Source organism: Lutjanus erythropterus, chromosome 1, assembly GCF_056507025.1.
Source record: "Lutjanus erythropterus isolate fLutEry1 chromosome 1, fLutEry1.hap2, whole genome shotgun sequence".
In the NCBI taxonomy this organism is placed as follows: Eukaryota; Metazoa; Chordata; class Actinopteri; order Lutjaniformes; family Lutjanidae; genus Lutjanus; species Lutjanus erythropterus.
This window is the reverse complement of record NC_139317.1, coordinates 4,620,667-4,636,509: the sequence shown is the minus strand read 5'-3', so window position 1 is coordinate 4,636,509 and position 15,843 is coordinate 4,620,667. Positions and strand designations below refer to the sequence as shown.

General features: G+C 38.3%; 1 protein-coding gene across 1 annotated transcript; it reads right to left on the bottom strand.

The window, feature by feature from the left end:
• Nucleotides 1-2,389: 2,389 nt before the first annotated feature.
• Nucleotides 2,390-14,859, bottom strand: ctsd (cathepsin D). The gene is made up of 9 exons (XM_084726124.1): nt 14,699-14,859; nt 11,987-12,143; nt 9,265-9,388; nt 8,524-8,642; nt 8,236-8,435; nt 5,819-5,941; nt 4,571-4,715; nt 3,203-3,301; nt 2,390-2,932 (listed from the first exon to the last, which is right to left on the bottom strand). Exons 1-9 carry the CDS (start codon nt 14,761-14,763, stop codon nt 2,771-2,773), a joined length of 1,194 nt encoding a protein of 397 aa, XP_084582250.1. The 5' UTR covers nt 14,764-14,859; the 3' UTR covers nt 2,390-2,770.
• Nucleotides 14,860-15,843: the final 984 nt, after the last annotated feature.

Here is a 15,843-nt window from a genome sequence, read left to right as displayed (position 1 = left end):
CCTACATGAAAGTCTTCACAATAAGGTCTGTGGACTAACTTGAGTACCTGGTTCATGATTTCTGGAAAGAGACACTTTGAGCATGGCAAGCCGAGGGCCACCTTGTTCCATCATACTGGAGAGAAGGCAGACATCTCCACAGCTGATATCTCCCAAACTCTGCAACCGACACCAGAATGATCTAGATGGAGAAAAAAAAAAACACTAAAAGAGACCATGAGACCATTTTAAGTGCATCATGAATATTTTCCTTGACCTCATTAACATGTTGTAGTTTATCAACAGAGTACAGTACAGAGGTGATTTAGCTTACAGACTTATCTGATGGATCAGTAGAGATTGGCTAGTTTGCTTGTTGCTAAAGTAGGCTGACCGTCTGCTGTTACCTGTTGCAGGCGTTAGCTGGTTAGCTCTGTTAGCTGTGGAGCTAGCCACCTAATTTGGGTGCCGGGACCCAAACCATGCAAGAAAAATCACCCCGGTGCTGCATTCCCTGTCTGTCTCAGAGGCTCCATCCAGACTCAATAGGACACTGACCACACTAGAATTGTGGGTTAAAGTGTCGGTTGGTACTGTGCATCTAGACAGACATATATATGTAGACGCTGCATTGGCTTTTGAATCGTACGTCACTGCAGTTTTCGTCAGGTCAAGACTGACCTGTGAGCAAGTCCATGTAAACGGGGGAGGTGCAGTTTTCTCAACCAGTCTCAGTGAGTGTTACATTCAAGGGTTCATGATCAACATAGAGAAAAAAATCCACGTAGATCATAACCCCTCGATTATAACACCACTTCTTGAGCTCAGTGGAGAAATAAACATGCTTTTTATCAAGAAGAAATGCAGCACCCATGTTTACATAGATTTGTTCCCAGGTTAGTCTTGAACAAAAAACCAACCACATATGACAGTTTAATGTCATGTTAAAACATAAAGCTATACAGTTTCTTTATGTCAAGTTGTCATAACAAAGACATCTCAACCAATGTCATCTCTGTATTTAAAAATGGCACAAAGGACCGACAATTACAACAGTCATAAACATTCACAAAGACTAATGAAGACTCATTTATGTTCATGACATCTGTCATGACTGGTTATGGCAGTCTTATGCACACCCTTCACCCTTCTTAAATAATGCTTATATGAGGGGACTGCAACTTGGGTCTTATCTGGTAACTTTGGTTATCATTTCTATTGGTAATACATTGGATTCACTAAATTAATTGCGGCAAATGAAGAGAAAGAACAGACGTCCCATCTGGTTATTATATCAGCTTGTTTACAAATAGTTTTCAGGAAGTGTAATATACAGTTTACAGAACATCAGCTTCACCATGATAGAAATTTTTATCCGTGTTACCCAGTTCTACTAGTCACCTCCTGTCAGGTCGCGTTGCCCGAGTGGTTTCTGTCTGCAGTGAAAGTGATCAGGTCGCTGTAGTGCTGTGATGATTTCAGTCTCATCCACTCTGCACACTTTCTGTACGAGCTTTACTAAACTGAACCAGAGGTTTCTGGATTTTATAGTGAAAGATGTGAAGACAAACTTCATCTACTGAATACTAAACAGCTGAGAAGATGTTTTTACGTGGACTGTATTTTATTGAGCATGTTAAGTAAAATAACTACTTTTATGGATAAATCTGTGGATAATGTATAGTTGACTTTTTGTACATTGAAGTGATTTATGTAGAGTCTTTGAGGGAATAATAAAGTTTGAAGGATTTGTCTTGGGATCACCTCACTGATTTCTTTTTTGCAGAGAAAAAAAAAAGCAAAGAACTAGATTAGGATGGGAAATGAGAATCAGAACTGTTGAGAACCAGTTTAAAACCGTCCGGTCCATCGAAATAATTTGCCTCCATGTTTATCAATGCCAGTCTCTTTTCTTGCTTCTTCTATTTTGACGTTTACTGAAGGTACTTTACTTTAACAACAGAGGAGTATCATGTCCTGTAAAGCTTTTTGTAACATTGCATTTGCAAAACTGAGGTGACACAATTTGAACTTGACCTGCTAGTCAAGAACTTAGCAACAACTGAATAATGCTGGAGTCATGATTTAAATGCATTAGGAGACGGGATGATATGAACACATTCAACTCGCATGTACAGACAGATTGCAGCACACGGTTTAATTTGAAACTAGCGCGAGTGAAATTTGTTCAGGAACTGATGAGCAGAATCAAAATTAATATTTCCTAATGATTCTTGTGGAAGCGGTTCTCGATGCCCAAACCTATGGACACAATGTAAATTTGGGAGGATGTGCACAAACAACAAACGCTCCAACCAAGACGCAGGATATGCAAGGCAGCCATCACGTGCACACAAACACTCAACTAACCAAGTATTTACTCATCATTAAGGCTCTATAAAACAGTAGATTCTTTTAAAAATGGTTTATTCAGGCCAATCACATTAAAATACATTTCAAACTCAGTAGTAGTGGAACAGCCTCCTCCTAAAACGCAAATTAAAAGTGTTCTGTTTCAAACCAATCCCTGATTTAAAAAAAAAAAGATCACTTGGATGTCTTTTAAAAAGGGCAGTACCAACACAACCAACTAATCCCTGATCACATCCACTCGTAACACAACCAATCAAATCTCCTGTCTGTCTCACACGCGGAAATCGTACAAATTCAGATCAGTGCATTTAGGCTCTACACAACATCTATTGCTAAATACTGTCTGATTGCAAAGCAACAGAAAATGTGTGCAGCACAAACTTGGATTTTTAGCTTTGCACTGTAATGCAGGATGTGCTTATTTGGACTTGGCGAATCCCACCCTGTTGTTGTCTCGATCAAACACGGTGTAGTACTGGCCAATGAATACATCTCCCAGAATCCACAGGGGCCCGGCGGGGGCGGGGATATCCAGACCCATGAAGCCGCTCAGACAAATGGTCTTTCCAGCCTGACTTTCCTGCATGACAGGAAGGAGAAACAGACAGAATGTTAGAAAATAAATCTGAGAATGTAACAATGCAAACATGAATCTGTGTGTGTGTGTGTGTGTGTGTGTGTGTGTGAGATCACTGCTCAGACAACAAACCAGCCTCCCTCTGGTCGTGCCAAGTGAAAACAAAGCTGCACTTGTTTGGTTTTTAATGACGTAACACTCAGTCACAGTGTTGTATTGTTAGTGCGGCAGCTGACTCTGTCGCCTCCCGCTGGACGGTAAACAACATCTCACCTTGAGGACGTACTGCTCTCCGGTCAGAGAGTAGGACTGACCGCCCACGGTGAAGGTGATGACAGGCAGTGATGGGATCTTGTCGCAGCTCACCATGTACTGAAACACACAAACACCGATTCACTTTAACACACAGTTCACCATTTTATCTGCAAACTGACTGGACGTGAAAATAAAAGCATTTATTTTGAATTTGATTCAACACTGGTATATGGACACAGGATCGGTCGTACAACTTTTCAAAAATAAGTAAATTTCAAGCACTTTCAAGGTACCTAAACCAAAGATTTCCCTTCCTGAAGCCTTTGTCATCACATCTTTATGGTTACTATAAATAAAACTGCAAAAAGAGAAAGTTCTCAGCATTATTTATACCCACAGTAATTAATGTATACTACTATATTTATTTTACCAGCTCTTCATGTTAGCTTTGATTGTATAATTATTAATGCACACTAATTTCCAGAGGAAGGGATCAACAGAGAGCTTCTCTAGCTATGAAACACGATGATCGGGTCGTTTAATTTCAAATATTTTTGGTTAATATGAGTGATTGTGTAGAGTAATGCCAGATTACATTGAAAAATCAAGCATTCTGAGTAAATTCAAATTCAAGCATATTCCTAACCTTGAAACACAACAGTTAAGCATTTTCCAAATTGTTAAGACTTTGTATGAACCTGCACATGTGAAAAATAAAGTAAATGTTCAGTAAAACCTGTTGACAGCGAGTAAAGTGAGTAAAGGCAGTTAACCTGTGAATGTATCAATTATTATTGTAACACAACAATAACAAAAGCTATTTTACTTTACTGGACTGCAACTAACATATTTTCAGAAGTTAATCAGATAATTATCTTCTCGATTCATTTAAATGGCCAAAGGTGATGTCAAGATGATTGATGTGAAGATGTTTTTTAATGAAGTAAAATACTAGTACTATGTAATGCTATTAAACATAGAGTTTCGTGTTGCTTGGGGAGTTTTTCTCTTATCAAAATGAAAAAGATGCTGCTGTTATTCTAGATCTTTCTTCCTGTCAGACCCCGTGAAATCGCTAAACCAACAAGTGTTGCTCAATATTTTGACTCATCTACTCCATCTGTAGCTCTCAGCTCCAAGATCACTGCTTGCTACTGAAGATAGAAATCTTCAAAGAAATGAATATGTAGTTTGATTTCTAATTAAATCTAATCAATTAAAAACACTCTGTAATCTCCTAAACAGCTGGCCACCACAGTTTTCAGCAAATGTTACTCAAACATGGCTGGTTTCGTCTTTTCATGACATTTGATGACATTAAGTAAAACACTGATTATCAATAAATTCATCCTTTAAAAGAACAGCAGCAGATGGTGTTTCTCTCACCTCTCCCTGGATGAGTGGAGTGGCTCCGATGGCCTTCTGCAGAGACCTGACCTCAGCTGAGGGACCGGTGATCAGAGACGTCCCGGTGTCCACGATGGCCTCACAGCCGCCCTTACACAGACTCAGCTGGCTGCCCACCGACATCCTGTTACACACAGACACAAGTTTCAGTATTCAATGTACAATCACAGCATCACAGTCTTATTAAGTCCCTCCAGGAGGCTGTGATCGCAGCAAATCATTCAAATTATATCAATCACCGTGAATTCTGCATGACTGTGCAACTTTGTCTGCAACTTTGACCAATCATCGTAGCTTCCTGCGAGTTCCACCAACCATAGCAGTCCTCCACACACACGTCTCAATGAAATGAGTTTTATTTTGTCAAGTGCACTGAAAAGAACCCAAGGTTTGTCACTGTTATTGCCATTTATAAACACCCTGTGGACTTTAAAATTATTTTGTGCTGTTTTGACTTTGAGCTCCAAAAAGATTTTGCGTCTTTGGAGGTACACCCCCCAGGTGGACGACTTCTTGTACAGATACAGCAGATTTTGTTAGAATTGTTGTAATCCTGAGCTTTTACAGTGAGGTTATTGAGAACACCCAGAGCAAAGTGCAGGTTTATTCTCACTGAAACAAGCTGCCTAAATGAATTATACAAAAGAAATCAACTTTTTATTGCAATTTCCTCTTGGTCCTGCAATTTCATTGCAAAAGATGCCTAAAAAAATGCAACATGCATTACTATTTTTTAGAAATGCTGCTGAGAAATCAGGCATTTTAAGCTGCAACAATCCCCCACCAAAAAAAAAGCCAGTGAAATCCTGCAGGGGCAGGTTATTGTGTCAACATAGTTTAAAAAATATGCAATAAAGAAGGCATGCAATTAAGGCTGAAACTAACAATTCATTTCATTATTTTCTTATCTATTATTTTTCAAGTAACATATAATGAACATCTCCAAATTGCTTATTTTGTCCAACCTACAGTCTAAACTCAAAATATATTCAAACTATAAATATATATAAAAAAATAAAAGCAGAAAATTCTCAATTTGAGAAGATGGAGACTAAATGTCTGCCTTGAATGACAGATTTGTTTTTTTTGTCATCGTCTACAATGTTAATGTTGTCATAGAATGGAAGAAACCATCTCAATAACTTAACAGTTTCTTTAACACTCGTCCAGAGTTTTCACAGTTTTACAGGTTATAGTGGATCAGCTTGGTGGGTCGTGAGCGCTCACCCGTCCATGTGGATCTGCCAGTAGGCCTGGCGGGTGATGTTGACGTAGTTGAAGTCACCGGTGTAGTATTTGGGGTCGGTTCCTCCCAGCAGCAGCTCACCACCAGGCTGAGTGTCCGGGTTCCTGGCAAGATCAAGACATTTCCAGAGTTGAGCAACGGTCCAGCAGACATGAAGCAACATTATCACTCATTTCAGCTGTTTTACTATCTGATGAATGCAAGACTAATATTCACTCCACCATCATATGATAAAAATATTTGGTTCTTCAGCTCCTACTCTGACCAGGTAGCTGCTAAAGGTGTCTGTCTGTTGTTTGGTGTTGAGCAGGTAGTGTGCAGTGGTTTTATTAACACCTGCCTGCTGTTGGGGATTAAGTTAACTTGAGTCTGAACCATACAGAAGGACTGCAGCCTGTAAAACTGAGACAGTGCAGCTTTAAATCCAAAATCTAATGCCCTACATGTATGACAGTTCTCCATACAAAAATCTTTGTTTTACTGTATGAGGGATTTTCTTGAACACAGACTAATCAAACATAAACAAGGATATTCAAACACTAAATTCAAAGAAGGAAACTTTTACCTAAATGTTTATGAGAATGATCCACCTGCATGTGATGAGTTCACACTGCTGTTATCAGCAGCCCTGCACAGACACCGTTACCATTAACCGCTGACAGCTGCCTGTGTTCGCAGGATTAAAGTTTCTCAATATGATGGCAGCAACATTTGAGGAAATTAACCCAGATTGACAAACATTAACTGTGGTCACTTTTACCAGGCCAGTCTTTTTCTGTTTCTGGCTTTTACAGCAGCATGCAGAGAGTAAAACCAGCGTTTAAATTCCATATTTGTCTGTTTCCACTGCAGAAACATAACTTGTTGCCACAGGTTTTGTTTTTCATTCCAGGAAATGTCAGGGTCGGTTTGTGCTGCAGCTGATCGTGATTAGTTAAGCAAATATGTTGTCAGATCACAACAAGGGTGTCTACATCAACAGGAACCGCCGTTTAACTTCCGCATCTTTATCAACTTGTTGGTTCAGGATCTCATTTCCATTTGGGGAGAGTGCAGAAAAAAATTAAGTGAAACTAGATTACAAAAAATTAAATGCACACAGTAAAGCAAACAGAAAAAATATTAAGTGACCGTACAAAACAAAGAACTGGCTTGTACAGGCCAGCAGGGACAACAACTTCATCAAATAGGCTTGTTACAATATTCTGTGTTACACAACGTTTGGACACCGATTACATTACTTGCCCCCCACCATCTAGTGTGTCATCAGCAGTGGTGGAAAGAGTACTGAATATCTATACTCAAGTACAAGTACTGTTACAATACTAAAATATTACTCAACTACAAGTACTGGTGTTAGAACACTACTTAAGTAAAAGTACAAAGTATTCTTCTCAAAAACTACTCAGTTACTTTTTAAATCGGTGACATTTAAGTTTGAATTATCAATAACAGCAGTCAATCAAATATTTAAGTTCCTTGTCTTTTTGAATTTCCTTATTACACAAATGAGATGCAATTACCACAATTTCTAGACTATTAATTAAATATCAATTAATTTGTTTTGAACTGGTCAATTAATCAGTGAAGGGCAGTTACACAGAGCAGCAGCCCCATCAAACAGTCACAGGCTGCACGCAGGTACTGAAGTGAGCATTCTGTTGTTCAATAGATTATCATGCTGGTGTTAATTTGGCTAAACCAAGCTGGACTTGACAAGGAGCTAACATTACTTTACAACTTGTCGGTGTTGCAGGTTCATCAACCTTCTCGGCATTTCTTTTGTTCAAAGTAAAGGGAAGATCGAGCGTTCTAAAGCACGAGCTCTAACTTTATGAATATTGAGCATCATCAACAAATATTTTCTTGTAAAATATCCTCTCTGCGGCGTCCCTATTGTCTCGGTCACCGTTTGTTACGTACAGCAGAAACACAAGAAGGAACCTGCGAGCAAAATCTCACGAGGTTAAAGTTTCCATGAGGGAAGTCCCAGGTTACAGGTTGCTAAGTTACTGCAGTGGAAAAGGGCTGTACGTGAACCATATTTATCAACAACAGGAGAACAGGTTTTAATACGGCGTGAGACTGAAGAGCAGCAGAGGATAAAAGATGATTGTAATAAACAGAAGGTACTACAGACTCAAGATCTAAAATCCAATAATGTGCTACAGCCAGTGAAAAAAAACAGCAAACTGTTAACCTATTTAATATCCAGCAGACATAAAGCAACATTAGCTTTCATTTGGAGTTGTGTTTCTGTCCATCTGATGAACAAAAGCCCATTTTTCTCTCCATCATTATCTGCTCTACTTTGTCTGTTGTTTGGTGCTGAGCAGGTGGTGTGTTTGTGGGTTTATTAGCATTTTTCTGCCGACTGCCTGCTTGTTTGTTTCCCCACCTGTTCAGGTAGAAGGAGAAGACGTTCTTCTCCACCTTCTTCTGGTTCATGATGTTGTCAAAGACCGGCGCCACCCCGTCCACAGAGATGCGTGGGTAGGCCATGCCGAGGATCCCGTCAAACTTGGCTGCGATGAAGGTCACACCGGGCTGCTTGATGGCTTCTCCGAAAAGCTGTTTTTCCACGGATAAGTCTCCAATCTAGAAAAACCATGATGCAAACAAACAAGTCAGAGAATTTCACTGAAAGTACAGTCTAATGTGACGCTAATGTGTGAGATAAACCTACTGTGCATGTGTCCTGACTGAGGTAGCCTGACAAACTGCCACTTCCATACTGGATGGCGAAGGCAGTGCCATTCTTCACGTATGTGCTGGACTTGCCAGAATTATATTTGTGGTGAAGCACTGTGAAAAATGGAAAAGAATGGAAAGATGTTACATTTACTAATGCATCAGTATTTTAACTGGACTGCACTAAAAAAAAGGTTACAATCCAAAGTTCAAAAAAAGTTTGGACATTGTGTAAAACAAAAAAACAGAATGCAATGATTTGCAAATACTCGTTAGCCTATATTCAATTGAATACAGTACACGTACAAGATTTTTAATGTTCCAACTGATAAACTTTGTTTTCTGTAAATATGCACTCATTCTGAATTTGATGCCTGCAACATCTTCCAAAAAAAAAGTTGGGACAGGAGCAACAAAAGACTTTCAGTTAGTGCCCTCAGTTCCCAGATGCTTACTGAGTCTTGTTAAAAGAAAAGCTGAAGTATCACAGTGGTTAAAAAAAATGCTCCTGTCTCAACTTTTGTGGAATGTGTTGCAAACATCAAACTCAGAATGAGTGAATATTTACAAAAAAAACAGTAAAATTAATCAGTCTGAACACTGAAAAAGGATTTGCAAACCCTTGCAATCTCTCTTTATTTACATCTAACACGATGTCCCAACTTTTTTGGAATCAGGGTTGTATTTAACAGCTGACACGCAGTGTTGCATTTGTGATAAGTAGAGCAGGACTTACAGCAAGCGATGTCTAAGAGGGAGCAGTGAACGGAGGGCACCCACAGGTTGGAGGAGCCGGTGTCAAACACCACAGTGAAGGTCTGAGGGGGCGTCCCCAGGCCGATCTCACCATAATACTGGGCCTGATCAATGAAGGAAAGGAAAAGTTTATGATCAATAACAGCCATCAGTGAAATGAAAGGTTGAGGAGATTTACTGATCTCTCGGCAGGACTCTGATCTTTAAAACCCCTCCAGTAAATAGCTAATCTTGAAGGTGACCTCATGTTTTCAGGAAAAGAGATTAGAATAATCCCTCAAACCAGTAAACTACCAACAGCAGAGAAACCGAATGATTAAAACAACAACAACAACAACAACAACAACAACAACAACAACAACAACGTCGTGTCTCTTCTGTTCTCACTGCTGATGAGGCCTCACAGCTGTCGGTGTCAGCATGTGTTATTAGGGCGCAGGTCAAATAGTTACGGAGTCACTGAGTCAATGAATCACTTGTTTCAAAATTACAATGTGACACAAGAAATGATTACTCCACAGACTTCTGCTTCATGTGACTGAAAACCACTTGGGTCGAAACCTTTATGCTCCGACAGTTTTGTCAACTCATGCAGACATCAAAGTACTTCCTTCTTCTCAGCAAGTTTTGAAAGCTGATTGTGTTTTCTGATTTAATCTGTGACTGGTGGTCACTTTGAGTTTTTTTTGCAGATGTTTTTTCTGATGCTTTTATTTGTGCTCTGAGGCATCAGTCTTTGAGATTATTGCCTCCAACCCAATACACCACCGTTTGTGCTGCTAAAATAAAAATTAAAATTGACAGCAATGTTTCATGTTGTGTGTCCCTGATGATGTGGATGATGTGCAGCAGCTGTTCTCAAAATGTCTATTTTTTACTGCACATTTTAAACATTGATTCAGCATATAATAAAAGAGGCAACATTCACTAATATCTTTTCAAATATTATAATATTGTATATAGTATAGTTTCCTATTAATATGAAGCCCGTTGTGAATTGAAGATGTGCACAACGACACCTGAAAACACACCATCTGCAGTGTCGGTCAAGGTATCAGTTATACTGTTGATTGATTGATCATGCTGACTGATTTGATAAGACGTATGTCGAGTCACTTTTAGATTTCACAGGAATGTTAGTGTAGCTCAAACAATGCTGTGCTCTGTTGTTAAATTTAATGATGCTGAGCTGAACAGTAAAACACCTCCTCCTTATAGATAAAATATGATTTCTTATAACTCATAAACAGACACTAACTCATTTGGCAATGGTTTAACATAATTCAGTATTACTTTCAGCTCCATGTACAGTGAATAAACGTGATGTTTCCCAGATAATGCTCGTCTACCTTGAAAACGCAGTTTTTACATTTTCATTGCTGATTTATTAAAAGTTTAACTGAGTGAAACATGACAGAATTTAGCAGAGCATCTCAGTAAGATAAAAAGTCTATTTTATAATAATCATGATCAGTGTCTGAAAACCAATAACAACACAGGAATGACTTACAGGGTTACAATCTACCCCATTACTGGGGTGGGCTGTAATACTAGCTGATGATAGATGAACAGCGAGAGGTAATTTGCTGATTTAAAGTCAACCTCCAGTCATCTTTTGAACAATATAAAATGCTCTTCAACAAGTAATAAATTGTGTCCGATATGTTTTCTTTTCAAAATAAGTTAAAATACCTTGTTTAGAAAGGCTTACATATAGCTCTACAGCTTGCCTGCAGCTGGAGACTTCACAGCTGACTCAAGTCCAGTTAGCATTAGCTCACATCTGACAGCTACACATCTTGTAACAGTAACTAAGGAGGGCGGTGCTTAGCGAAGGGTCAATTAATTTAATAATTATGAAAAACACCACATGAACATGTTAAGGAGGTTAAAAACATGACTTTCACTTGAGGGGGTCTTTATGATCCACACTGTCCAATTTATGAAAGACATTTCCTGAAGATTAAAGAATAAACAGTTTTGAAAGAATGGAATAATATAAAAGTGACAAAAAAGTCAGTTCCACTTGACCTAAACAAAAACAAATGACTAAAATTTTCAGTAAGCAACTGAGACTAAAACTAAATTAAAACCTCTTGCCAAATTAAAACAGTTTTTGAACTGATCATGTTGCCAACCCTCATCAGTCACTGACCCATAAAACACACGAAAGGGAAAACCTATTAAAGGACGACGTCTTTGATCTACGTGAAAACCTGAACCACTCCAATGTTTTCATGCTCTCTCTCTCTCCTCTCTTTCAATCTTAAATGTTAGTCTGGTGTCATTATTGAGGATAAAAAGTGATTGCCTAATATATCCAGGAAAACCAAAAGCAAACAAACAAACTTTGTGTCAGCTGACGAGGCTCAAGAGGCTTAAAGATTAGGTGCCAGCAATGAGTCAGCGGTCATGCGGTAAACGTTCCTCTTCTGTCACTCTCGCAGTTCCATCAGCTAAGAGCTGATATTAGTCAACAACTGAATGAATCAGCCTGTCGAAAAATGTGTTTGCACAGGATTAAATGGTCTAATTTTCCATTCAGCCTGGAGGATTTACAGAAAAAGGCAGAGGCCACCGCAACACAAGAGGACCTTTGTTGTGGCTCTGCCCCAGCTTGGCTTTTTAGCTTCTGAACGGTGCATTAGGGAAAGTGAGGACTTAAGGGTCCACAGGTCAGTGGTTTGGAGAGTGATGCTTACGTCAAGGTAGTTTGTCAGTGTTTCTGGAGTGGGTCCATTGCTGGAGGGGAAGCCAAAGTTGTACTTAAGGGAGTGTTTGCTGGCCAGAAGCTCCTCTGCTTTCTTCCCTGAGTCTGTCAGCTCACGTCTGATGGAACGGAATTTCTTTAAGGGGATTCTGAAAGGGAAGAAACAGGAAAAAAATATTTAAGAGCGTTAATTTGTAGCCTGGTTTGCCACCCGTGTTTGATTCTTCTTTTATTGACTTGAACCACATAATATCATATCATTATTAAGTACAAAGGTAATTGAGATAAAGTTTGATGACTTCTTTATACAATAAAACAACTGGTGGCCTCGCAGATAAGATTTGACCTACATACTTCCTCCTTATCTGCACAGCAGCGTGATCCTTCAGAGTGTTGCAAAATATTGTAAGTGCTCTGCAAAATGCAGCAATGCCTGCAACCAAAACACACCCATTTTTATCGATGAGGGGGGGCCTGGATAACAGGAACTCCTCTCTCTAATTCAGCGCAGTTCAACAGCAACTCAAACTACAGCCTCCTGAATGGTCACACAGAGGAATCAACACAAACTGAACTTTACTGTTGTTCTGTTGTATTAGACTGCTCTAATTTAAGCTATGTGTACACCATGAACTGCTGGAAGGACTACATCTAACAGACAATTCAAATGAGTTCATGAAGAGTCATCTAGTTGCATTAGGCCTCATGACCATTTTCCAGTGAAGACATGAAATATGAAACTAAGAGTAAACCTTTTTAAAGTACTTCCAGTAACACTGGAAGTATTTTTAGCTGATGATATGAAAAGTAACTTGAGTATTCTTCAGCCTGTATCCTCTTTTTCCATGTTTTAGTGTCAAAGTGACTGATGGGGACCACAATTTTGGAAAAACTGGTGAAGTATTGAGCGGAATATCCTTTTTATTTAACCAGGCAGAGATTAATTAATTGCGGTCGCCAAAGCCACCTGACTACATTTACAGAACGAGTAACTTTATTATAGAAAAAATCCACTTCATTCAAACAAAATAAAACGCACCAAAACGAGAAAGACAAACCAAGATGATTTTGGTGAGTTTTTATGGTGACTGATTACCATTTCTGGTTAAACAAAAAAGATCTGACTCTTTAATGAAAAGGTCCTTCTCTGTAAGAATCCTTTCCATGATGTTGTCAGACACTTAGAATAACAATTTGAGCCTGTCAGTTGCAACAACAAGCACTTTTAATGGGCATACTTTGCACTGCAGCCTGTTTCAGGGCTAATGGCTGCAGTGATCTCATTCAATACTGGACCAGTTTCAAAAATTGTTGTCCCCATTAGTCACTTCAACACAAAAACTAGTGTCCAGGTTGAAAAATGTCACATTTACTTTTTAGCTTTAGTGCCTACAAACATTTAATGTTTATGAATGAACTAACAAACCTTTACAGGACCCAAACATGTCACTGAAATAGCTCTCTAAATACTAGACCATCCTGCTGCTATACTGCTATTCTGTGGCTTTGAGAAACAGGAAGTATATGGTAGGTAACCACAGACTGAGTAGAAGATTCATTTATATTTTTAGCATGTTCCACGATATGTGCACAGTCATTGAAGAAGACTGAATCATTTAAATATCAATGAATCCAAGTATTTTTGCCTTTTATAAAAGAAAAGTGCATGTTACATGTTATCAGTGCTTAAAAGGATTAAAATTGCTATCCTACCAAACAGAAATAATTAGAAATTGAAATATTGCATTTTTCAGTGCTTCACAATAAAAGCATTTAGCAACAAAATGTAACCAAACACAAATATCACAGAAGTTTAGAAACACTAAAGAATAAAATTTAGCCTTGAAAGCCTTTGTTAACCTTTTCCAAAGTTCACAGGCAAAAACTGCACATGCACAGTCAGTCTTAACTTTAATCCGCTCTTAAATAGACAATGGTTTAGCTGACCCGAGAGACTTGATGGGAATTGGACTTAATGAGGAATAAACAGTTGGGTATAATAAATTACAGCAGTCAAATTGTAGCAATGGGTACATGTTGTGCCAAACAAAATTCAAGTCTATAAGGTGTGTCTGGCTCTGTGACAGCTGCAGGAGACCAACAGTTGACTTTACATTCACAGTTAAAAGGTGTGAACAAGCCTCGCCCTTTATTTTCTTTAACTATCACCCACTAAAATTTGGACTCTGCACAACAAATCAAAGGCTTTAAATTGGTCATTCTGGACATATTGTGCTCTCAACTTTCCCCAAACTGATTGTCTTAGTACATTTAGTTCTTCTTCTCTTCCTGTCAGGACTCAAGTCTCAGCAGTTTGACCTGTTGCAAAGCTTTTAATGAAACTCAAATTTGGAATAAACATCAGCATGATGGACACACCTCTATTATCAGCCTGCAGCACCCAGAACGTAGAGGTCACAAGACCAACTCAGCTGTCCTCAACTAACACAAAGAAACAAACGGATACTACTGGTGGACATAAAGATTAGCTAACGTTAGCTCTCTGAATGTAGCCAGCTAGCTGTTAGCAAACACCGTCCAATGCAGATATTTTAGGTGTTAAATGTTTAACCAGACCGTTTCTCCTGTTAAGTGTGATGTAACCGAGTTAACATTGTGTGAGTTACGTGCTAGCTTTAGCATTAGTTCACATTAGTGTTCATGCTGCACAAAAACATATTTTTTAATTAAAATGTTTTCTTACCGAACCAGAGCGTCGCTGCTCAGGGCTAACGCCGCCACAGCTAACAGGAATAACGAGCTCCTCATTGTAACAGTCGCACTGTTTTCATGGACACAACAATGACTGAGCACTTCGACTTGTTGTCGTTAAACCACCGACTTTTATCAGCTGACAGGAGTGGAGTCACCGTCACGTGATTTTGAATCTGTTCAGGACGTACGTAACTTCCGGTCATTCTTTCTTTTTTCTTTCTTTTCACTATTTTCATCTTATGTTTTTTTTTACGTGCAATTATCATTTAAATAGCTGAATTCCAGCATATATTTCATTATTTTTTAATTTATTTTTAGATTTTTTATATTATAATTTTATTTTACAAATTATATTATGTATTGTAATACATTATATATTCATGCTGTTGCGAATAGAAATAAATAATTTTTCTTTCATTTTCTTTCAAGCATATACGATGTACAAAGGCATCAGATAGCCTAATAAATAAATAAATAAATGACAACAATTTATTTTCTCTTTTCAGTATTCCAGTGTATTGTCATTTAAATAGGTAAATTCCATTATATATTTATGCATTGTGATTACCTTATATTAAATTGAAAAATAAAAAAATAAAATAAATAAATCACTTTTACTTTTAAAGGTAACATTTAGCCTAATAAGTAAGTAAATTAATAAATATTGTTTAACCCCTGAGTATGTGTCTATATAACGTTTTTGCCATAATAATATTAATATAATCTTTTCTAGTATTATCTGTTTTCCAGGAGAGCAAATACAAATAGACCTGATACTTACTTCTGAAGTAAGATGAGACTTTCATCAACATTTTCAGAAATAAAAGCACAAACCTTTTGTCAAAAATTCTTCACAATTGGGCAATGCCCAAAACATTCAGTGTTTACAGAGCTTCTCTTTCTGGATCATGGATTTTCAGGATGAGACACGTAACCATGGATACTCAAGCTGTGACCAATTTCCAGTGGTGGAAGAAATATTCCTTGTGCAGTAAAATGGTGGCTGTCAGTGTTTCACTATTAAATATCATGTTTTTACCGCTGCCTTAATGTAAATGTTGCATTTTTCTGCTGTTTCTGGTGCTAACTTTAACTGATTTACATACTGTTGGGTAGTCTATGGACTGCTGGTGC

Excerpts from the sequence above, each read along its gene's own strand:
- ctsd (XM_084726124.1), bottom strand. The coding sequence starts at position 14,763 with ATGAGGAGCTCGTTATTCCTGTTAGCTGTGGCGGCGTTAGCCCTGAGC. Across the intron at positions 8,436-8,523 it reads TCAGTCAGGACACATGCACA|ATTGGAGACTTATCCGTGGA; the intron begins GTAGGTTTATCT and ends TGGTTTTTCTAG. Across the intron at positions 3,302-4,570 it reads CTCCACTCATCCAGGGAGAG|TACATGGTGAGCTGCGACAA; the intron begins GTGAGAGAAACA and ends TGTGTGTTTCAG.